Here is a 25,876-nt window from a genome sequence, read left to right as displayed (position 1 = left end):
AAAAACTGTTTCTCAAATTACATCCGTCAGAGGTGAATGGACTTTGAATAGGCTTGAAATTGGCAACTAGCATAATTATTAGGGGCAACAGCACTTCAAAGATGGACTCAAGATGGTTTTTTGCATCAACTGAAGCATATTCTCGCATTTATTGCTGGTACTGTTGAGGAGATATAAACTCTAACTTTGTTCATATGACTTCCCTGGAATAAATTATTTTAAAATGATTTTTAATGAGGAAACATTCACCCCTGCTTGTACTAGGTTGAAGCTTGAGTGCTAAACAGTCACATCCAGCTGAGCATACTTCATGGCTATTCATTTGGAACCATCTAAATTGTGAAGTTACTAAATAATCCTGTTTCTGATGTGACCCTTCACAGATCCCGATTCATTTACCACAGAGACATACAGCGGTGAAATGCATCGCTTGCGTTAACAACTACCACTACCAAATGATGTGGGGGTGAGGGCACCTCGCAAGTGTTGCCACACATTCCAGCGCCAACATAGCATGCACACAATGCTCAGCAAAACAACTCAGAACACAAAAAGCAATAAAACAGCAGCAAAACAAGCCTCATTCCATTCCACCCGTGCACACAGTGCTCCAACCCCAGGAAAGGCTGTCCTTGGCCTTCAGCTGACGGACGTATTTGCAGACAGTGGGCTTCGCCTACTGCGGCAGACTAACAGACCCAGGCTTCCATAGACTTCTCAACTTCCAATTGACCTTAAGGCTTTAACCTTTAGAACTGACTCCAGGACTCGCTTATCATGACAAATATGATCGCTGAACACTAGGCCCCAAACTCCAAATTCATCAATTTGCATAAATATGGGGTCACTGGCCCTCATGCCTCCTGCCTGCACAGAACTTCAATCCCACTGATGATGCCTTGACCTGTTTGGGGGAGGGGGCAGCCACCAGCCCTGATCCTCGCTGGTCTGCTAGCCTGACATTCGACCATGGATGTACCCTATCCACATCACCATCTTCAAACCGGGGCAGAGGACTAGACTCCAGCCTGACCTCCAATTTCCCCCACATTCCTGTCCGTAAAGCCTAACCTGACACCTAACACCCTTCTCTGTTGGCACAACCACCCCTACGAACCTAAAAAAACTAAATCTGAACCAAGGCCTCTGCAAAATTTATACCCAAACCATTAAACCAAATTGATCAGCTTGGCACACACACAATTGAACAAACAGTTTTGGTAAAAAAAAAGCTGCAATGTAATTCCTACCTGATGAACTTCAGGTTGAAATTAAAACAAAAATACTGGAAACAGTCTGTACGTAGAAAAAGTAGTGCTGATGTAGCAGGTCTGAGACTTTTTATCAGAACTTAAGGTTACTGGCCAATTCTCAAAAGGCTTGTCACAGTCTTTATCCGACTAGCTCAAAATTCAAAGGCAGTATTGAGGGAACAGATGGAAGTAAAAAGTACAAAGTTTTGTGTCACATTCTTAAGATCATGGTCTGATTTGCTAAAAAAAAGACATTGTGGTGCAGGCTAAAGTCCTCAGGGAATAAAATGCACTTCTTAGGGTTTCCTGTGTATTTTAACAAAGATAGTACAGGACAGTTTAAGGAAATTGTTTGTCAATAGTCACCTTCAGTATGGGTAGATAGATTTCAATGTTTATCGACTGAGATCGATTTAAACCACATTACAGCTAAAGGAATGAGACACTAGGGTAACCTGAACTAATTCTGAGGATTTCTAGGGTCACTTCCTCAAATTTACCTTTAGGTTATCACCCAAGGTATGTATTATCTACCTGACACCACAGTTCATATTCTGGAACATTTCTGGCTAAACTGCTCCTAAATTAAAAATGAGCATTAAGGCAGCATTTTATGGTCATCAGCAGAACTGTATCTCTCCACTATTACCAACAAGCATTATCATGGCAGATGATCAAGCCTAGTTCAATAAGGCTTGGAAAAGCATGTTAGGAATAGCAATCAACAGAGAAAATCCATCTGTAATCCCCGACATTCAATAGCATTACCGTCACTGAATCCCCCAATCTGAATATCCTGGGGGTGTCACCATCAGTCAGAAACTGGAGTAGCATATACACAATGTGGGCACAAGAGCAGGCTAGATATTGGAAAACTTGAAGCAAAATACTCACTTCTTAACGGCTCAAAGGCTGTCTACAATCTACAAGGTACAAGTCGCAAGTATGATGGAATACACTCCACCCACTCACTCCGCCACCAACACACAGCAGCAGTTAGTAGTATCTACAGGATACTCTGCAGCAACTCAGCAAAGCTCCATAGACAACACACTGTAAACCCACAAACTCAATCAGCCAGAACAAGCCCAGCAAAAACATGGGTACATCACTACCTGGAGGCTGCCCTCTAAGATAGCCATCATCCTGACTTGGAAATATATGTAACACAAGAAAGTTTGCAGATGCAGGTAATCCAAAGCAACACACACAAAATTTTGGAGGAACTCAGAAGGTCAAGCAGCATCTATGGAAATGTATAAACAGTCAATATTTCCTTGTCAACTTGTCCACAAGTAGGGTCTAGGCCAGAAATGACTGTTTATTCATTTCCATAGATACTGTTGGAAATATACTGCCATTCTTACACTATTGCTGGCTTAAAATCTTGTAGCTTCCTCCCAACAACATATGTATACGCATACTTCAAAAAGCAAGGTGTGAGAAGCTTACCTGTTTGCTTGTGTTTCCTGGCATAACTGGTGTTTAAATTAGGCTTAACTGAGGACTCTATTTAAGCAAAAACATAACTGCTTTTTTCTGATTTGCTGAGCAATTCCAGCAACTACAGATTTGTTTTTCACATTCCCAGCATCAGTATTTTTTAAAATTTTGTATCCATCTCAGGGCATTGACGACTTCACTTTTGAAAGTTAAGACAATTCCATTCTAATCATGTTTACACTTCTTATTAGTTTATTTCTTCCTCAGAACGATTGCTCTTAGAACTACTTTTGCATTGATGAATCACCCAGAATAAATCACCAGAATTAGTTCACTCAACTACAAAATTAAAACAAAGGGAACCTGATTTAAACTTTATAGAACACATCCTTCAAGACTTCAGAATGTGTATGTAATTATCGCACATGAGATCAAAGCTTGGCCAATGAGATCAGTTGAATGAGGTCAATGAGGGCAGCTGGGCAGCATAGCAGTTAGCTTAATCACTTTACAGCATAAGCTTTGTAAGATTGGGGTTCGATTCCTGCCACTGTCTATGAGAAGTCTGTACGTTTTCCCCAAGAACGTTAAGGTTTCATCTGGGTACTGCAGTTTCCTCCCACATTCCATAAAACAGAATTAAGTCATTGGCCTATCAGTCTGCTCCAACATTCCATCAACGCTGATTTATTATCCCCCTAAACCACATTCTCCTCCCTTCTCCCCAAAATCTTTCATACCCTCAGTAGTCAATAACTGATCAACCTCTACTTTAAATATACTCAACACTTGGCCACAGCCTTCTGTGGCAATGAATTCCACACATTTACTACCCTCTGGCTAAAAAAATTCTCTTCATTCCTGTTCTAAAGGAACATCTCCCTATTCTCAGCTGTGTCCCATGGTCCTCGACACCCTAAACGTCCTCCCACATCCACTCTATCTAGGTCTGTCAATATTCGATAGGTTCCAATGAGATTCCCCCCCTCATTCTTCTAAACTCCAGCAAGTAGAGGCCCGGAGCCATCGAATGGTCCTCACACATTAATCCTTTCATTCCTGGAATCATTCTCATGAACCTCCTCTAGACCCTTTCCAATATCAGCCATCTTTTCTTAGTTAAGGGGCCCAAAACTGCTCACAAATACTCCTATGTCTGTCCACTCAAGATGAATTCTGGCACTGTATTTGTCTTCCTTACCACTGACTCAAAGTTCAAAGTAAATTTATTATTAAAAGTACATATACGTCACCAGGTACAACTCCGAGACTCGCTTTCTTGTCAGTGTATTCAGTAGAACCGAGCACCGTAATAGAATCAGCCAACAAAGTGGACCAATAACCACTGCGCAAAAGGCAGCAAACTGCGCAATCCAAAAGAAAAATAAAAATAATAAATAATTAAGCAATGAATATCAAGAACATGAAGAGTCCTTGAAAATGAATCCACATGTTGTGGGAACAGTTCAGTGACTGGGCAAGTGAAGTTGAGCGAAGTTATCTCCTCTGGTTCAAGAGCCTGAGGGTTAATAATTGTTCCTGAACCTTGTGCTGCAAATACTTAAGTTCCTACACCTTCTTTCTGATGGCAGCAGCGAGAAAAGAGCATGTGGTGGGTGTCCCTGATGACAAATGCTGCTTTCCTGCGATAGGGCTTCATGCAGATATACTCAACGGTGGGGAGGGCTTTACCCATGATGGACTGGGTCGTTTCCACTACCTTTTTTTCCAAGGGCACTGGTGCTCATACCAGGCTGTAATGCAACCCAGTCAACCTACTCTATACATCTATAGATCTATAAACATTTGTCTCAACCTGCAAATTAATCTGTGGGGAATCCTGCATAACGACTCCCAAGTCCCTTTGCACCTCTGAGTTCTGAATTTTATCCCTGTTTAGAAAATGGTCTACATCTTTATTCCTTCTACCAAAATGCATGACCTTGTGCTTCCCTACACTATATTCCTTCTCCCACTTTTCACTTTCTCCGAATCTGTCCAAGTTCTTTTGCCGACTCCCTGCTTCCTCAACACAACCTGCTCCTCCAATTATCTTTGTATCATCCGCAAACTTGGTCACAAAACCATTAACTCCGTCATTGCAAAGAATAACGGTTTGGGGTGAGTTGTGGGCAACTACATTGGTGCCAGAAGTCTGGCTACAATCCCAGGACAACTCTTCTAATTTGATTTGACTTGACGCAAACAACACATTTCACTATGTGTTTCAACGTACATGTGACAACACTAATCTTTAATATGAAAATACAAAGTTAATCCAAAATTTTATCTTCCGTTTATTCTAAGAATTTAGATCATTAAGCATAGTGGTCTTCTACCAGATACCTACTCTCAGATTTGGAAAGTAAATTTCACTAGGGTTTACTTCTCTCAATTGTAATTTAGTTCTACATTGGCCAACTTAAACTGCAATACTGTGGAAATTGTAATCCCAAAATATCAGGGCTCTTTTGTAATGTAGCTTATCTCCTGATCACCAAGCACAGAGTTCAAAAAATCACCCAAGTGCAACTTCACCAGTCTCTGACCAAAGAATCAGTCTCAACTTATGTTTAAGCTACAGAGGTACAATACATCTCATTCCTTCAACCATGCAGGTTCATTCTGCTGCAGCGCCACTGATTAACCTGTTATTCTACCTCAAAAATTCCAATAGTACTGGCAGCACATTTTGCATCAAAGTTTTCAAAATTTGGTCCATTTCACTCAGGGCTTGATTTTAAAGCACAACAGAAATTTTTAATAGGAGGTCAATCAACTCTACATCACCTACCACCAGAAATTTTACTCTTATCAATGGCAGTGGCACATTGGATAATAAGTGAAACACTGTGGGACTACTAAACATCCTTCAGAAAGTGATTGATATACTTCTGATAAATATGAAGTAAGACTATGGTTAAATTCCAGCAAATGATGATTGATGTCACTTATACTAATATAACGATGCAAAGTTACAGATGTACATTTGAGTTTGGCAATTCAAGTAGCAGATTACCAATTTCAAAGTTAGAGAAGTGTTACAAGATCACCCACAAACGATGACCCCCCCCCCCACCACTTTAATCGCACGCTCAAGACAGCCTATTGATCCTCAAAGTCGACAGACTCTGAACTGCAGACTCAGGTTACAACTGCAATTCCCCTTTAAAAAAATATCAGGAGGGAAGGAGCGCTGGGCTACAGGAATGATTGAAACGCAGAGGCCTTATACCCTCATTCCCAACATTCTGCTGGCAAATGTATAGTTTATGAAAAATAAAATTGAAGAGCTCTGAACAAGATTGTGAGGACCAGAGGGATATTAGAGACTGCTGAGTACTTTGCTTCATAGAAATGTGGTTAACTCTGCTATTTTGGACAGTGTTGCAGCCTGATGTCTTCATCATTCACTGTAAAGACAGGTCAGCTGCGTCAATAGACAATAGACAGTAGGTGCAGGAGTAGGCTATTCGGCCCTCCTAGCCAGCACCGCCATTCACTGTGATCATGGCTGATCATACACAATCAGTACCCTGTTTCCTGCCCTCTCCCCATATCCCTTGACCCCGCTCTATCTAACTCTCTCTTGAATGCATCCAGAGACTTGGCCTCCACTGCCTTCTGGGGCAGAGCATTCCACATATCCACCACTCTCTGGGTGAAAAAGTTTTTCCGCATCTCTGTTCTAAATGGCCTGCCCCTTATTCTTAAACTGTGGCCTCTAGTTCTGGACCCACCAATCAGCGGGAACATGCTTCCTGCCTCCAGCGTGTCCAATCCCTTAATAATCTTATATGTTTCAATCAGATCCCCTCTCATCCTTCCAAATTCCAGTGTATACAAGCCCAGTCGCTCCAATTTTTCAGCATATGACAGTCCCGCCATTCCGGGAATTAACCTTGTGAACCTACGCTGCACTCCCTCAATAGCAAGAATGTCCTTCCTCAAATTTGGAGACCAAAACTGCACACAATACTCCAGGTGGGGTCTCACCAGGGCCCTGTACAACTGCAGAAGGACCTCTTTACTCCTATACTCAATTCCTCTTGTTATAGAAGCCAGCATGCCATTAGCTTTCTTCACTGCCAGCTGTACCTGCATGCTTGCTTTCATTGACTGATGTACAAGAACACCTAGATCTCGTTGTACTTCCCCTTTTCCTAACTTGACTCCATATAGATTATAATTTGCCTTCCTGTTCTTGCCACCAAAATGGATAACCTCACATTTATCCACATTAAACTGCATCTGCCATACATTTGTCCACTCACCCAACCTGTCCAAGTCACCCTGCATTCTCATAACATCTTCCTGACATTTCACACTGCCACCCAGCTTTGTGTCATCAGCAAATTTGCTAATGTTACTTTTAATCCCTTCATCTAAATCATTAAAGTATATTGTAAACAGCTGTGGTCCCAGTACCGAACCTTGCGGTACCCCACTGCTCACAGCCTGCCATTCCGAAAGGGACCAGTTAATCGCTACTCTTTGTTTCCTGTCAGTCCGCCAATTTTCAATCCATGTCGGTACTTTGCCCCCAATACCATGTGCCCTAATTTTGCCCACTAACCTCCTATGTGGGACTTTATCAAAAGCTTTCTGGAAGTCCAGGTACACTACATCTACTGGCTCTCCCTTGTTCATTTTCATAGTTACATCCTCAAAAAACTCCAGAAGATTAGTCAGGCTTGATTTTCCCTTCATAAATCCAAGCTGACTCGGACTGATCCTTCTACTGCTATCCAAATGTGTCGTAATTTCCTCTTTTATAATTGACTCCAGCATCTTTCCCACCACTGACGTCAGGCTAACGGTCTATAATTCCTTGTTTTCTCTCTCCCTCCTTTCTTGAAAAGTGGGACAACATAAGCCACCCTCCAATCAGCAGGAACTGTTCCTGAATCTATAGAACATTGGAAAATGATTACCAATGTGTCCACGATTTCTAGAGCCACCTCTTTAAGTACCCTGGAATGCAGACCATCAGGTCCCGGGGACTTATCAGTCTTCAGACTCAACAGTCTATCCAACACCGTTTCTTGCCTAATATAAATTTCTTTCAGTTCATTCTTTACCCTAGTCCTCCAAAGGCGAGTATGCTTCATGATTAACTCATCGTGGTGCACAGACATGATGGTTCAGTCTGTCTTCCACACTCAACCGGGAATAAATAGTGGTCAAGTGACATTCATTTTATCTGCTGAGGGTGTTTTCTGCCATCATTCTGGTAGCAGTGTACTTTCCACCTCAGGTCAATGTCTGGCAGGCATTGGAGGAACAGAACACCATTATCAATTGTCACAAAACAGCGAACTCTGATGCCTTCCCTCTCCTTGTGGGGGGATTTCAACCAACACATCACCCAGGGAACCAGAGGAGACAACACAGGAACACTTATACCACCATCAAGAACACTTGCCATGCCATCCCACACCTACGCTTTAAAAAGTCTGATCATTTGACTGTACTTCTACTCACAGCATATAGGCAGAGACTGAAGATCGCAGCACCAGTGGCGAGGACGAAGAAGCTATGGTCAAGGAAGGAGGAGCAGTGCTTACAGGACTGCTTAAAGTTGATGGACTGGACAATATTCAGGGATTCATCTTCAAATCTGAAAGAATGTGCCACAGCTGTCACAGACTTCATTAATACTTGTGTGAATGAGCATATGCCTTTGAGAACATACTAGGCATACCCAAAGCAAAATCCGTGGATGAACCTCTCACTCAATGTCAGTGAGATCAAGGAGTTGATTATTGACTTCGGGAGGAGAAAACTCATCAGAGGATCAGTAACTTTAAGTTTCTTGGTGCTATCATTTCAGAGGATCTGTCCTGGGTCCAACATGTAATAGCCAGTATGAAGAAAGCATGGCAGAACCTCTACTTTCTTAGAAGTTTTTGAAGATTCAGCATGTCATCTAAAACTTTGACAAACTTCTAGATGTGTGGTGGAGAGTATACTGCCTGGTTGCATCACAACCTGGTATGGAAACACAATGCATTGAACAGAAAGGACTACAAAAAGTAGTAGACACAACTCAGTGCATTACGGGTAAAGCCCTCTCCACCACAGAGCAGATCCACAAAGGATGCTGTCGCAAGAGTGCAGCATGTCATCATGGAGCCCGACCATCCAGGCTTTGCTCTCTTCTCACTGCTGTCATCAAGAAGGTACAAGGGCTTTAATTTCTACACCACCAGGTTTAGGAACAGTTATTACCCCTCAAGCATCAGACTCTTGAACAAGGGAATAATAGCTTCACTTGCCCCATCACTGAACTGTTCCCACAACCTAAGGATGCAGTTACAGGGACCCTTCATCTCTTGTTGCCAACATTTATTTATTTTTGCATTTGCACACTGTTTCTTGCACTGTGCAAAGTTGCTTTTAAAGTCAGAGTTGGCAATGTTTAATAAATGAATTGACTTTGGTTATAATTGTCAGAAGGAAGAACTTTCAATATCTAAAATATTTCATTGTAAAGCATCCTTTTCGTGAAAATGCTGAGAAGGCCAGATGAATTATCATTCCCTGCAGTACCCAACAGGAGCTTGAGCAACAATAGATTGCTTTTATAATAAGGATGTAAACAAAGTAGTTGCCAACCAACTGAAGCAGGCTGGATTGAACTAACTTGCCTCATGTTGGGTAATACTGAACTTTAACAACATTTGTACTCAATATATGCATGAAAGTAACTTAAAAAAAATTCTTCATGATGTACAGTATTAGAAAAGGTTCTGGTCAAGGCTTCTCGTATGCATTCCGCAAGCATACCCTCCAAAAATCATAATCCTGCAATTATATTACAAAATTTAAATTATGAACATGCTAAGTAGTCATAATAAAATTAGAAACATAATGGAGAGGTTCAAATGTCAACTACAAGAAAATCCTACAGATTCCAAATGCTCCAATGATGAATTTAAAAGTTACACTTATTTGTTTCCAACAAATTGTTCTATTGATATTATGCACACAAATGTTCAAGGCGATGAATCCCTTAAATCTGAAACTCACTGAAAGCTGCCACACCGCAGCAAAACGAGTAAAAGCAACATGACCAACAACTTCCTCTTAACCAGTATCTGATTACTCCGTTTACATGCTTATTCGGAGCAAGCCTATAAAGTTTTTGGTCACCTGTCCTAACGTTGACTGCCCTAGATTTAGCACCCTTCATTGGGAAGCAGTGTTCCACAATATTTTAAGGCGTTGGCCAATACAACATATTAATTTCTCGCCGTGACAAGTAAAAGTTTTGCTTTCATGACAAGTTCCACGTTGAACAATATTCCAACAGCACTTCACTGGCATTGGTGAAATGCCTCCATTTGCCGCTGAGACCGCGTGTCCCTTCGGAAATGCACCTTATGTGAAACGTCAGCAGAAGCAAGGCTTAATTAACCCTTGCCCCAATACCATCGCCATCCCTCGGACAGAGACCAGCACCTGATTTAATCCCCTTCTGCCCATTATGTTACCGTCACGTATTTGGGGGCGAGGTTTAGGAATATTTGCCCGATCCGAACTGCTCCCGATCGTCGAAACCGCGGCCTGGGCTGGGGTTGCAGAGAGTTGCCGCCTCCCGGGGCCGGTGAATGGCCTACTCCCCTGCCCGATCCCTCCCAGGGCCCAGGTCGGTCGCGGTCCCCCTTTTCTCACCCTCCTCAGTGCTCTCCATGGCGGCTCGGCAGAGCAGCTGCCTGCTCTGGCTGGCGGCGGCGGCGGGGGCTGCGCCCCCAGACTCTTTGCCGGTACTCGGTGTGGCTGCGGCCCGAATCGTCCCACCGCCAGAGTCAATGCGCGAGAGAAGACGGTGCGACGCACAGCGCCATTGACGGCCGGAACGTCCGTGCGCTCCACAGCGCCTCCGGGAGACGGTGTGGCGGCGGCCGCGGCTGCCTCAGCCTCCCCACCACGGCTTGTGCTGACACCTATGCCGACTATGAATCAGAATCACTGTTATTACCGTGACATATGTCGTGAAATTTGGTGTTTTTGTGATAGCAGTGCAGCGAGAAAAAATACTGTGAGTTATACTACTTCCCCCCCCCCCCCCCCTTCTCATGCTGCCTCCTTCACCGTTCCTTTTCCATCCCTGCTGAAGGGTCTTGTCCAGAAACGTGAACCGTTTAGTCCTCTCCATGGATGCTGCCTGACCTGCTGAGTTCCACCAGCATTTTCTGCAGATTTAGTGTCTGCAGATAGATAGCAAAAAGAGGAATAGAGGGTTAGTGTTCATGGACCATTCAGAAATCTGATGGCAGAGGGGGAGAAGCTGTTCTTAAAACGTTGAAGTACAGGACTTCAGGCTCCTATACCTCCACATTGGTAGTAATGGGAAGAGGTCTTTAATAACGGAGGCCATCTTCTTGAGGCGCCACCTTTTGAAGATGTCCTTGATGATGGGGAACATTAAGCTGGTCTGCGACATTCAGTAGTAGGATTTTTTAAATAAAAGCTCTTTGATGCCTTGAAAAAATAAGATGGTATTAAGAAAGAGGAACGAACTTTTGGGTCTGCCTTCTCAGTCATGAGAGAATCTCTGGCACAGAAAAACTTCACTGTTCCAGCCTGGCCTGTACTCCTTTGCTATTTTGACATAACCTAATCCAATAATTTACTTTCTCCATCGCCTTGAGAATGTCAGCAAACTTCTTGGCTATTTCACTTTCTGGTGAAGGTTACTCCCACCATAATATTGAGTTTTGTGCAATCATCATCATCAAACATCCACACATCTGGCCTTAAAAGTGGTCAGATGTAAATGGCTGCATTTGTGCTTGCTCTATGTGAACAAGGAATCTATATAAATAGTAGATTATTTCTATTTTTTTTATGAATTTCAGTGCCCTAACTACTAGAACAGTTTGGGTAAAGAGAGATGCAGGAAAATCTGAGCCTGAAGAACCAGCAAGCTCTGGTGTTTGCAGCACATATTAGCGATTCTAGACATCAGCAGAATGAAACTCAAACAGAAAGGCGCCAGAAACACTCAGCAGAACAGACAAGCTCTCTGGAGAGAGAAACAGAGGGGTCTGAAACATTGATTCTATTTCTTTCTCCAAATGTGCTACCTGACCTGCTGAGTGTTTCAAACATTTTCTGATGTTCCAGTATCTTCATTTGTTTTCTTTTGATTTAGCGAATCATATTAGTTGAGGGCTGGCTTCAGTGATGCAAAGGAACCAAAGATGATATTGAAACTTGAAGGCAGTTTTGGCGGATTACTTTTTGATATATTCTTAATGTTATTTTCTAAATGAACATTGGTTGGTTTCATACTTTGATATTAAAGCCAGAACAAAGTATATTCCAACTCATGTGATAACAGGTTATGATGGAACATCAGTCTGCCTGTGTTGATCCACAACAATTGTTTGAGCTACCAGATCTATTCAGAGTCCATACTATTAGAATATAGACATAATTTAGTTTCACAAAAACGATGCCAGTCATTCCTTTCTATATATATCTCCACCTTAAATACTTTTAACCACCTCTGGGGCAAATAATTCTAGGATTCCACTACCTGCCCAGAGAAGAAATTTTTCTTCACTTGATTGTAATTGTCCTGCTAATTTACATATTGCCACTACAGAGAATGGTAGATTAATGAGGGCGAAGTCCAAATATGTTTTCTTTGCAGTTGGCTTCCATGTTTCGTTACTGCTGCTTCGTATTCTTTCAGAGCCATTTCTCACCATTGAAATTAATTGTCTCTAAACCCGCACTAGGCCTGACTAGGTGCAGTTTCAGTTTTCTGCAGGGAAATTGCAGGATGTTGGTGCCCTGCCAACGGTTACATTAAGAGTCCGATGTCCGAGGGCATTTGGAATAACATTGGCGACGCCCTCCCGGGGAATTCACGTGAGTGGCTTTCAGCAGTGTTTCACTTTGATGGCTCCCGCTACGAAAACAAGTATTATGTACTTGTGCTTTAAAAGTTGAAGGTTAACAAGGTCGGAAATGATTATTTATTAATATAATTCGAATTAGTTAGCAAAAATTAGCTGTGAAGAGATTATGCTGAAACCAAGATTCCTCAATTCTGTCGGGTAAAACTGAAGGCAAGACGAAAGAAAAGGAAATTCTCGTTTATTCACCGGAGACCGAACAGAAGGTCCATACAGAAAGATTTACGGAAGAGCCAACGCTATAAAAGTTTGCGGATTTAGCCCTTTGAATATTTTTCAATATACGTGAGAGATGCTAAACCTGAAAAAAGAGCAGAGGCACGCACCTTCCGCCGCAGGCACCGCTGGGATTCGAACCCAGGATCTCCTGTTTACTAGACAGGCGCTTTAACCAACTAAGCCACGGCGCCGCTATAGCTGCTTGGCAGCCAGACTACCAAATATTGACTGCCCCACAACGGATTTTAAATTGTTTTTGTTTCATTTTGCTGTTGTTTTAAATCGAATAGTGCGTTTATGGATGGCCCTACAAAAATAACACATATGCGCTGGGCTGGCGGTGCCATTCATGCAATGCAGATCAGAAGAAGGAATTACACGGTAATTGCAGCGTTCGCTGTCCCGACACTGTGGAAAGTTAGAAGAGATTATCACCACCCTGCGCTCGGGTGCTCCACACTGCAAAACCCACATCGGTGTTGGCTCTTCGTGCACCGGGTATTACCTAGCATCCACTCCTCTGCTGAGCATTCACCCAAATAAAACAACAAGCTGCAAAACGCTGGAAACAAAAACTCAACTAGTCAGACTGGCATATTCGGTTTGGAAGACTTTAACTTGTCGTCAGGATGCAGATTTTCTTTCAGACCTCCGGGTCTTTCTTTTTGTTTCTATATAAATTTATATTTAATATCTTTAAAAAAATTCCCACGCCATTTATGCACTCCAACATTAAGCAAACCAAAGTGTAGTGATTTGAAATTCTAAATAAAAATAAAAATATCTGAAACTACTGATCTTCTCAGGCGTTGTCTCTGGGGCAATATTTTGATAAAGTTCATAGTCTTTCACTTGATCTTGAGATGTACACCCACCTGAAACATTAGCTCTTTTTCTGTCTCCACAGTTACTGCCGGAGCTGGTGGGTACTTATTGCTTTTTTCAAATCCATCATTGTCCTTCAGTGTCAAATTAGACCTTATATTTACACCTAACTATAATTTCCCAATGTTTGCTCTGTGCTTAAGACTGTCTGTCAATGCACTCTTTAACACAGCCATGGGTAATGCCATCGAAAGCCGAGAAATGGTGGTAGTTCTCTCATGTTGATGATGGTCATCACTTGGCAATTTTCTCGTGAAACCAAGGGACCCAGGAGTAGAAAGGCATGGTTTGTTGAAAGCAGTGTCACAGAGTGGTGAAAAGGGCATGTTAATGAACACATGTTCATTAAGGTCAAAGATGAGTTTATTGCCACATCACATGCACAAGTACACGTATGCACAGGGGCAATGGAAAACTTACTCGCAGCAGCATTAGAGGCACATGACATTAGAATCACAACATTCACAGGAGGTGAAGAGAGGAGGACTGGTGGGGTGGTGGGAGAGTCGGGGTGAGGGCAGCCGTGTGCGAAGTGCAAGAGGTGCAGTTGAGGGCAGCTTGGCGGCCCGTTTCTTTGAAGAAATTGGACCTCATGCTGCCCTCAACTGCACCTCTTCTATTTTCTTCGAAGAAATTTCATTCTGGAATGAAATGTCTCATTACAGAAGATGAGGTGGAGACAGAAGAATTGAGAGAAGGGGATGGCATTTTTACAAGTAATGGAGTGGGAAGAGGTATAGTCCAGTCAGTGGGTTTATAATAGACTTCAGTAAATAAGCTGTCTTCAAGGATAGAGACAGAAAGATCGAAAAAGGGGAAGGGAGGTGCCAGAAATGGACCAGGTAAATTTGAGGGTAGGGTGAAGTTGAGGCAAAGTTGATGAAGTCAATGAGTTCCGAATGGGTGCAAGAAGCAGCCAAGGAACTTGAACTCATTGAAAAGATCAAGAGTGTGTGAAGTGTCTTTGACGTAGGTAGGAAAGGACTGAGCCAGGAATAAGCAGAAATAATGAGTCTATCTGGACAGGCCGGTTTGTGGGTCTGGTAGGAGGTAGAGTTGGGAGAATCAATGAAAGGCCACATTCCTGGCCCAAAGATCCTATAGCTATGATGTATTGCTCTATGACTCTATAAATATTAATTGCATCTTCTGTGGATTCATTTCATTTGCCATGCATTTGCCCATTTTACAGAATGTTCAAACTTCAAAATTTCAAAGTACTCCTCATTGATTGTCAATGTCTACGGTATACAACCTTGAGATTTGTCTTCTTGCAGGCAGCCAAAACACAAAGAAACACAATAGAACCCATACACACACACACACACACACACACACACACACACACACACACACACACACACACACACACACACACACACACACATATCAAAAACATGCAAGCAATAAAAAGATATTGTTTCCTAGCAGGAAGGTTTGCTCATGCTGCCTGAGGAGGGTGGGGGTTGGGTTTAAACTAGAGTTGCAAGGGGACAGGAACCAGAGGGCCAGAACAGATGGTGGAGAAGTTGTGCAGACAGGTGTTTTTAAGACATCAGACAAAGTCAGGAATCAAAAGGTTGAGTATGGTGTAACTAATGTTCTGAGCTACGTATACTTCAATACAAGATATATTTAAAGAAAGGCAGATGAGCTCAGGGCATGAATCAACACATGGAATTATGATATTGCAGCCATTATTGAGATGATTGAGGAGGGATAGAACAGGCATTTCAATATTCCAGAGTTCCATTGTTTTAGACGTGATGGAATGGGAGGGATTCAAGTGGTAGTATTACTAGTCAGGGAGAATGTCAAAGCAGTGCTCCATCACGACAGACTGGAGAACCCATCTAGTGAGGCTTTATGGGTGGAACTGAGGAATAGTAAAGGTATGACCACATTAATGGGACTATATTATAGAGCACCCTACAGTCTGCAGGATTTAGAGGAATAAATCTGTGAAGAGTTTGCAGGCTGTTGTCATTAACATAAGGTTGTTATAGTAGGTGATTTCAACTTTCCACATATTGTTTGGGACTCCATATTGTAAAAGGGCTAGATGGGATAGAGTTTGTCAAATGTGTTCATCAAAGTTTCCTTAATTAGTATGCAGAAGTCCCAATGAGAGAGTGTACAATACTTGAACTATTAAGAAATGAGACAGAGCAGGTGGCAGAAGTTTGTACAGGGGGACACCTTGCATCTAGTGATCATAATGCTATTAGTTTCAAAGTAAATATGAAGAAAGATAGGTTTGGTCCATGGGTTGAGATCTTAAATTGGAGAGATGACAATTTTGATGTTATTGGAAAGGATCTGGCAAATGTGGATTGGTACAGGTTGTTCTCTGGCAAAGGTGGACTTGGTAAGCAGGAGGCCTTCAAAAGTGAATTTCTGAGAGTACACAGCTTGCATATGCCTGTCAGAATAAAAGGTAAAGATAATAGGTTTAGGGAACCTCAGTTTTCAATAGATATTGAGGCTCTGGTTGAGAAAAAAAAGGAGGTGCATTGCAGGTATAGGCAGGCAGGAACAAACGAGTTACTAAAGAAGTAGAAATATAGAAAACCTACAGCACAATACAGGCTCTTCAGCCCACAATGCTGTACCGAACACATACTTATTTTAGAAATTACCTAGGATTACCCATAGACCTCCATTTTTCTAAGCTCTATGTACCTATCCAGGAGTCTCCTAAAAGACCCCATGGATCTGCTTTCACCACCACTGGCAGCCCATTCCACGCACTCACCACTCTCTGCATAAAAAATTTACTCCTGACATGCCCTCTGTATCTTCTTCCAAGCACCTTAAAACTGTTTCCTCTTGTGTTAGCCATTTCAGCCCTGGGGAAAAAGCCTCTGATGATCCACAAAATTAATGCCTCTCATCATCTTATACACCTCTATCAGGTCACCTCTCATCCTTCATTGCTCCAAGGAGAAAAGGCCGAGTTCACTCAACCTATTCTCATAAGGCATGCTCCCCAATCCAGGCAACATCCTTGTAAGTCTCCTCTGCACCCTTTCTATGGTTTCCACATGCTTTCTGTAGTGAGGTGACCAAAACTGGGCTCTGTACTCCAAGTGGGGTCTGACCAGGGTCCTATATAGCTGCAACATTACCTCTTGGCTCCTAAACTCAATCCCACGATTGATGAAGGCCAATGCACCATATATCTTCTTAACCACAGAGTCAACCTGCGCAGCAGCTTTGAGTGTGCTATGGACTCGGACCTGAATATCCCTCTGATCCTCCACACTGCCAAGAGTCTTACCATTAATACTACATTCCGCCATCATATTTGACCCACCAAAATGAACCATTTCACCCTTGTCTGGGCTGAACTCCATCTGCCACTTCTCAGCCCAGTTTTGCATACTATCGATGTCCCTCTGTAACCTCTGACAGCCCTCCACGCTATCCACCGCACCCAAACCTTTGTGTGATCAGCAAAGTTACTAACCCATTCTTCCACTTCCTCATCTAGGTCATTTATAAAAATCACAAAAAGAAAGGGTCCTAGAACAGATCCCTAAGGCACACCACTGGTCACTGACCTCCATGCAGAATATGACCCATCTACAACCACTCTTTCCCTTCTGTGGGCAAGCCAATGCTGGATCCACAAAGCAAGGTCCCCTTGGATCCCATGCATCATTACTTTCTCAATTTGCCTTGCATGGGGTACCTTATCAAATGCCTTGCTGAAATCCATTTACACTACATCTACTGCTCTACATTCATCAATGTGTTTAGTCACATCCTTAAAAAATTCAATCAGGCTCGTAAGGCATGACTTAACTTTGACAAAGCCATGCTGACTATTCTTTATCATATTATGCCTCTCCAAATGTTCATAAATCCTGCCTCTCAGGATCTTTTCCATCAATTTGCCAACCACTGTAGTAAGAGAGCATCTAAGAAAGAAATTAGGAAGGCTAAAAGAAGGCATAAGGTTGCCCTAGCAGACACGGTGAAAGAGAATCCTAAGGATTCTACTGATAGATTAAAAGCAAAAGTATTGGAAGGGACAAAATTAGTCCCCTGGAAGATCAAAATGGTAATCTATGCATGGAGCCAGAAGAAATGGGGTGGGGGGGGGGGGGTAGATCTGAAATGGATGTTTTGCATCTGTATTTTCTCAGGAGATGGACTCAGAGTCTGTAGAAGTGAGGCAAAGCAGCACCAACTTCATGGACCCTGTACAGATTACAGAGAAGGAGGTGTTTGCTGTCTTGAGGCAAATTAGGGAAAGTAATTCCCCTGAGCCTGACAAGGTATTACCTCATACCCTATGGGATGCAAGTGCAGAAATTGCAAGTGCCTTAGCAGAGGTATTTAACTCATGCTTAACAACATTTGTGGTTCTGGAGAATTGGAGGATAGCTAACTAGGAACATGTTTGGCTCAACTTTGTGGGCCGAAGGGCCTGTATTATGCTGTAGGTCTTCTATGTTTTCTATGTTGTTCTACTGGTTAAGAAAAAATAAACCTGCAAATTATAGGCCGGTGAGCCTGATATCAGCAGCTGGAAAGTTATTGGAAAGTATTCTAAGGGATCGGATATATGAATATCTGGATAGACAAAGTCCTAATCAGGGAAAGTCAGCACGGCTTCATGTGTGGTAGGTCATGTTTAACCAATCTTATACAGTTTTTTGAGGAAGTTACCAGGAAAGTTGATGAAGTCAAGGCAATAGATGTTGTCTACACGGACTTTAGCAGGCATTCGACAAGGTCCCGCACGACAGGTTGGTTAAGAAGATTCAGTCGCTCGGCATTGAAGGCGAGGTACTAAATTGGATTAGACATTGGCTTTGTGGGAGAAACCAGAGAGTGGCAGGAGGTGGTTGCCTCTCTGACTGGAGGCCTGGGACCAGTGGAGTGCTGCAAGAGTGCGCTGGGTCTGTTCTTGCTTGTCATCTACATTAATGATCGAGATGATGACGTGGTTAACTGGATCAGCAGGTTTGCAGATCCCACCAAGATTGGGGGTGTCGTGGACAGTAAGGAAGACGATCAAAGCTTGCAACTTTGTATTAGATGGAAAAATTGGAAGATGGAATGTAATGTAGACAAGTGCAAGGTGTTGCACATCAGTAGGACCAAACAAGGTAGGTCTTCCATAGTGAAGAGCACTGAAGAGTGCAGTAGAACAAAGGGATCTGGAAATACTGATCCATAATTCAGAGAAAGTGGTGCAACAGGTAGATAAAGAGAGCTTTTGGCCTTCATAAATCAAAATACTGAGTACAGCAGGTGGGATGATATGTTGAAGTTGTATAAGGCATTGGTGAGGCCTAATTAGGAGTATTGTGTGCAGTTTTGGTCACCCTCCTACAGGAAAGACGTAAATAAGGTTGAACGAGTACAGAGAAAATTTACAAGGACTTTGATGGGACTGGAGGACTTGAGGTATAAGGAAAAATTGAATAGGTTAACTAGGCTATTTTCTAGGTTGTAGAAGATTAATGGGAGATCATACAAAATTATGAGGGGTATAAAAAATGCAAGCAGGCTTTTCTCACTGAGGTTGAGTGGGACTATAACAAGAGGTCATGGGTTAAGAGTGAAAGGTGAAAAGTTTAAGTGGAATATGAAAGAAAACTTCTTCATTCAGAGGGTCTTGAGAGTGTGGAATGAGCTGCCAGCTTGAAAGGTGTACACGAGCTCAACTTCAATGTTTAAGAGAAGTTTGGATAGGTATATAGATGGAAGTGGTATGGAGTGCTGTGGTCTGGGTGCAGGTTGATGGGAGATGGCAGTTTAAATGGCTCAGCGTGGACTAGATGGGCTGAAGGGGCTGTTTCTAATGCTGTACTTTTCTCTGACTATGTGACTCTAAGTAAACAAATAACACACAAAACATTAACCACAGAGTCCCCGAAAGTGAGACCACAGCCACGGAGCCAGTTCAGCGCTGAGGAGAGCGAAGCTGGTCCAGGAAGGAGCCCAATGGCTGCAGGCCACAGCCACGGAGCCAGTTCAGCGCTGAGGAGAGCGATGCTGGTCCAGGAAGGAGCCCAATGGCTGCAGGCCACAGCCACGGAGCCAGTTCAGCGCTGAGGAGAGCGATGCTGGTCCAGGAAGGAGCCCAATGGCTGCAGGCCACAGCCACGGAGCCAGTTCAGCGCTGAGGAGAGCGAAGCTGGTCCAGGAAGGAGCCCAATGGCTGCAGGCCACAGCCACGGAGCCAGTTCAGCGCTGAGGAGAGCGATGCTGGTCCAGGAAGGAGCCCAATGGCTGCAGGCCACAGCCATGGAGCCAGTTCAGCGCTGAGGAGAGCGATGCTGGTCCAGGAAGGAGCCCAATGGCTGCAGGCCACAGCCATGGAGCCAGTTCAGCACTGAAGGAAGTGCCAGTGGTTGAAAGCCACAGCTACAGAGTGATATCAGCAAAATCTTGCAGAACTGTGATTTGAACATCAGTTTGCTCTTTGCCCTCAGACTTCATGCCTTGATTAAATTGAGCAGGTTGTAAAAACCTAAACAAAACACATGGAACATGAACTGCAAAATCCCCAAAAGTGAGCCGCAGATATGGAGCCCATTTAGTGCTGAGGTGAGTGAATCCTGATCTAGGGGTTGAATGGCTGCAGGCCACAACTCCTCCCACACCTGGCACAGCAGGACCCAAGACTCCTGCACCTCTGCCCGATGGTAGTAGCAAGAAGAGAGGGTGATTGGCCAAAAGCAGGCAGACGGCGTTGAACACCTGTTTATTTTCCACTCTTGTTCTTGACGATTTTTTTCTTGCTCACCGTGGAGTAATGGAGCCCACCACGAGTTTGTCTTCCTCCATCAGACCTCAAATGCAACGGCCACCCTCGGTGGCCAACTCAGTCGAAACTGCACTCTCAAGAGTATAGTTTGTCAACTCCCCCAGGTGATTGTAGAAGCACCAGATCACTTAGTCAGTTCAAAGTAACATCCTTAAAAGAAAAACTACAGGCTGTAGACTGCAGTGATCGCATTTCAGTAGAAGAAGTGTATCTAGTAGTTTCATGGACTGTCTGCAAAACTTCACCAATATTTGCTGACACCAGCTTTCTAAAGTGTTTGCGTCCCCCCAAAGTGTACTACCATTCCTTTTACTATTAACTACATTCTGTGTCATCAAACGTCTTGGAACAGAAAGGACATAATTTCAAAGTCCAGTTCAAGAACATATATAAAAATTTGCAGTGATTCTGAAACAAGTCCTTGGGAGTCAATTTACTTCTTTTCTGAAGAATTATCATTTACTCTGTCTCTGCACTCTCTGATTCATAGACAATGTAATATAAACAGTTTTTAATTTTGCTAATTAGTTTATAATACAGTGCTTAATCAAATGCCTTTTGAAAATTCATATCTGCAGAACTAACAACCCTTCTATATTTTTCTATCAACACACTGAATCAAATTTGCTATGAATGATAGTGCCTACAAACAGTATTTTCCCAGGGAACATTGAATTTTGCCATAGCTTATTAATTCTGCAAGTTTTCCTATTAGAAGCAGAATCAGAATCAGGTTTATTATCACCGGCATGCGACATGAAATTTGTTAACTTAGCAGCAGCAGTTCAATGCATAATCTAGCAGACAGGAAAAAAATAATATATAAACAAGTAAATCAATTATGTATATTGAATAGATTTTTTTAAAAGTGCAAAAGCAGAAATACTGTATATTAATAAAAAGTGAGGTAGTCTCCAAAGATTCAATGTCCATTTAGGAATCGCATGGTAGAGGGGAAGAAGCGGTTCCTGAATCACTGAGTGTGTGCCTTCAGGATTCTGTACCTCCTACCCTATGGTAATAGTGAGAAAAGGACATGACCTGGGTGCTGGAGTTCTTTAACAATGAATGCTGCCTTTCTGAAATACCGCTCCCTAAAGATGTCCTGGGTACTTTGTAGGCTAGGGATGGAGCTGACTAGACTTACAACCTTCTGCAGCTTCTTTCAGTCCTGTGCAGTAGCCCCTCCATACCAGACAGTGGTTCAGCCTGTCAGAATGCTCTCTATGGTACAACTATAGAAGTTTTTGAGTGTATTTGTTGACATTCCAAATCTCTTCAAACTCCTAATATAGTCGCCGTGGTGCCTTCCTTATAACTACATCATTATGTTGGGACCAGGTTAGATCCTCAGAGATCTTGACACCCAGAAACTTGAAGCTGCTCACTCTCTCCATCTGATCCCTCTATGAGGATTGGTATGTGTTCCTTTGTCTTACCTTTCCTGAAGTCCACAATCAGCTCTTTTGTCTTACTGACGCTGAGTTCCAGGTTGTTGATGTGGCACCACTCCACTAGTTTGCATATCTCACTCCTGTATGCCCTCTCGTCACCACCTGAAATTCTACCAACAATGGTTGTATCATCAGCAAATTTATAGATGGTATTTGAGCTATGCCTAGCCACACATTATGAGTATATAGAGAGTAGAGCAGAGGGCTAAGCACACACCCCTGAGGTGCGCCAATGTTGATCGTCAGCGAGGAGGATATATCATCACCAATCCGCACAGATTGTGGTCTTCTGGTTAGGAAGTCGAGGATCCAATTGTGAGGAAGGTACAGAGGCCCAGGTTCTGCAATTTCTCAATCAGCATTGTGGGAATGATGGTATTAAATGCTGAGCTATAGTTGTTGAACAGCATCCTGACATAGGTGTTTGTGTTGTCCAGGTGGTCTAAAGCCGTGTGGAGAGCCATTGAGACTGTGTCTGCCGTTGACCTATTGTGGTGATAGGCAGAATGCAATGGGTCCAGGTCCTTGCTGAGGCAGGAGTTCAGTCTAGTCATAACCAGCCTCTCAAAGCATTTCATCACTGTCGATGTGAGTGCTACCGGGTGATGGTCATTTAGGTAGCCCACATTATTCTTCTTTGGCGCTGGTATAATTGTTGCCTTTTTGAAGCAAGTGGGAACTTCTGCCCGTAGCAGTGACAGGTTGAAAATGGCCTTGAATACTCCTGCTAGCTGGTTGGCACAGGTTTTCAGACCCTTACCATGTACTCCATCAGGACCTTCTGCCTTGCAAGGGTTCACTCTCTTTAAAGACAGTCTTACATCGGCCTCTGAGAAAAAGATCACAGGGTCATCAGGTGCAGCAGGGATCTTCACAGCTGTAGTTGTGTTCTCCCTTTCAAAACCTGCATGGAAGGCGTTGAGTTCATCTGGTAGTGAAGCATCGTTGTCATTCATGCAATTGGGTTTCGCTTTGTAGGAAGTAATATCTTGCAGACCCTGCCAGAGTTGCCGTGCATCCGATGTTGCCTCCAACCTCGTTCAAAATTGTCTGATATTACAAATATCAGACGTGTTTGTGACTGCCACACCAATCACTCATACCTTTATTTTAACATTTTAATCATATACAGTACTGTTTAATTTTAAAAGCAGACATTTTTGTCTCCTAATTCAGTACTATTGTGTAAAATCAGGTTTGTGATGAATGCATGCTCACAAACCTGATTACAGAAAGCAAAGGCTTAAGTTACATATTTTGTGCAGAGCACGAGGCAGTCCAAAAACTTTAATAAAACCTGACAATGCTTATATCATTGTTTCTGAGCACCTCTCACAATTTTCTATCCAAGTTCTTTGAATGGCCTCTGTGCTCTCTCATTCACTCACATTAGGTGAGGCATGATACATAACATATTAAAATATACACATGGGGTCAGTTGTTGATATCCGACATTGATGCTGCCAACAGCATTTTTATTGCACCTGTGCATATATATATATATATATTGCACGTGTGCATGGTAATAACATCTCCTCTTCGCTGACGATCAACTGGGATGTGATCGCACATCCTGGCGCACCACAGGGATGTGTGCTTAACCCACTGCTCTGCTCTCTCTACACCCATGACTGTGTGGTGAGGCACAGCTCAAATTCCATCTATAAATTTGCTGACGATGCAACCATCCTTGGCAGAATCTCAGATTGGGATGAGAGGGCGTACAGGAGCGAGATACACCAGTTAATTGAGTGGTGTCGCAGCAACAACCTTGCACTCAATGTCAGTAAGACTAAAGGTTGTGGACCAGAAAGGGAGAGATGAAGGAACACCTACCAGTCCTCATAGAGGGATCAGAAGTGGAGAGAGTGAGCAATTTCAAGTTCTTGGGTCTCAATATCTCTGAGGATCTAACCTGGTCCCAACATATTGATACAGCTATAAAGAAGGCAAGACAGTGGCTATATTTCATTAGGAGTTTGAGGATACTTGGTTACTCACCGAAAACTTCTACAAATGTACCATGGAGAACATTCTGACAGGCTGCATCACTGTCTGGTATGGGGAGGGGTGAGGGTCTACTGCACAGGGCCAACAGTAATCACTATCACGGGCTCCAGCCTCCGGAGTTTCCTAGACATCTTCAAGGAGCGGTGTCTCAGAAAGACAGCATCCATCATTAAGTACCCCCACCACCCAGGACATGTCCTCTTCTCATTGTTACCATCAGGAAGGAGGTACAGAAACTTGAAAACGCACCCTCAATGATTCAGAAACAGCTTTCCCCCTCTGCCATCTGATCTCTAAATGGGCATTGAACAGTACCTCACCTTTTTTATTATTTCTGTTTTTGCCCTACCATTTTTAACTTAACTATTTAATATACATGCATATACATAAATGTAATTCATTTATTTTTTCTATATTATCATGCATTGCATTGTACTGCTGCCACTAAGTTAACAAATTTCATGACATAATACAGTGATATTAAACCTGATTCTGATATGAAGATAAACTTGATTTTGACTACATTAGACATGTAACCTAAAGATTCCCCATGGGAATTATAAAATAAAATCAATTCTGATGAGAGGTCATCAATCAGAAATTTTTACTTTGCCGACATTTGGTGCCTGATGGCGTATCCAGTATTTCCTGGGTTCCAGCCTGCTCAGTGTTTATTTTCATTCATGTGTAATATGACAGTAATGCCGTCAGATGGCACGAATTTGGAAAATTTGCAATGTCTCTACCAGTCACAGTTCCACGTCTCACCACCGGGTGGTGCTGGGGAACCTAATAAAGTCATTCAGATCTTTCTCATTGCTCTTGATGGAAATCTAAAATAAAATAATCCTGACGAAGGGTCTCGGCCCGAAATGTCGACAGTGCTTCTTCCTATAGATGCTGCCTGGCCTGCTGTGTTCCACCAGCATTTTGTGTGTGTTGTAAAATATTTTTATACATTTTTGATACTTTGTGATATATTTTTGTTTTAATTTATTGAGCTATAAACTGGTGGAAAATAGAACACTATTTTAGGACACTGTATACCAGAAGTCAGACTGTAGCTCTCGAGTAGTATGAAGGGCTGTCCTATTTTTTTTAAGGCTTAAGTCCAGGAGCCATTCAGCTTTAGTTTTCTTCTGGCTTTTAGTAGCTGGTCTGAACCTTGATTTCATTTGTCTGCTAAAGACTCCTTATGCCAAAATCTGTCAATCTTTGATATAAAATTGCTATTGTTTTAGTCATCTTTGAAAGCAAGGCACTAAATTGGAAGAACTGTACTTAGAATTCTTCCTGTTTAGTACAATGTATTTAGTGCTCATGATGCGTCCTGCTCTACACTGAAGAAACCAAATGCCGTTCAGCTGTCTGCTTTGCAGAAGACATTTATTCGGTTTGCAAGGCTGAGTCTGAGCTTCCAGTTCTCTGTAAATTTAAAGCAACAAACAATCTGCTGGAGGAATTCAGCAAATTGAACAACATCTGCAGGAGGAAAGCCACTATCAAAGTTTCCAGTCAAAACCCTGCACAGGGTTTTGTAAATATATTTCTCCATTCCACTCCCACTCCATCCTGTTTTCAGTCTCCCACACCCAGTACTAGCCTGAGTTAATCTTACATCTGGTTACGTTACATACATAGAGTATCGAGCGATACAGCACAGATAAAGGGTCTTCAGCCTGACATGTTCGGGCAGATATGGGAGCTTGTAGGGCAACTGTTCACTCCCAGTGAAAACAATACGCTGTAGGTCTACATATTGCATCTGTCAGGCTGAGTTTTCAATGGTCATCGCAATGGAAAATGCATCTGTAATTGTATCTTCACTAAACTCAGATTTTCTGTTCGTATTAGTGCTGAATTGCATGCTGTCACCACTGATCCCTTGGCCGG

General features: G+C 42.7%; 1 protein-coding gene and 1 non-coding gene across 3 annotated transcripts in view; both read right to left on the bottom strand.

Moving 5' to 3' along the window:
- The window catches only part of marchf6 (membrane-associated ring finger (C3HC4) 6), a 70,718-nt gene extending 60,075 nt beyond the window's left edge, over positions 1 to 10,643 (bottom strand). For both annotated transcript variants that reach the window (XM_059945386.1, XM_059945387.1), the window contains exon 1: positions 10,374 to 10,643. In XM_059945386.1, the coding sequence (XP_059801369.1) occupies positions 10,374 to 10,392 (19 nt within the window). In that variant the 5' untranslated portion in view covers positions 10,393 to 10,643. The remainder of the gene's footprint in view (positions 1 to 10,373) is intronic.
- A 2,321-nt stretch (positions 10,644 to 12,964) lies between these two features.
- trnat-agu (transfer RNA threonine (anticodon AGU)) lies at positions 12,965 to 13,038 on the bottom strand. The gene has a single exon. It is a non-coding gene; the product is annotated as a tRNA-Thr (tRNA).
- Positions 13,039 to 25,876: the final 12,838 nt, after the last annotated feature.

Source organism: Hypanus sabinus, chromosome 20, assembly GCF_030144855.1.
Source record: "Hypanus sabinus isolate sHypSab1 chromosome 20, sHypSab1.hap1, whole genome shotgun sequence".
NCBI lineage: Eukaryota > Metazoa > Chordata > Chondrichthyes > Myliobatiformes > Dasyatidae > Hypanus > Hypanus sabinus.
The sequence above is the reverse complement of the archived record's forward strand: the minus strand, read 5'-3'. Positions and strand labels throughout refer to the sequence as shown.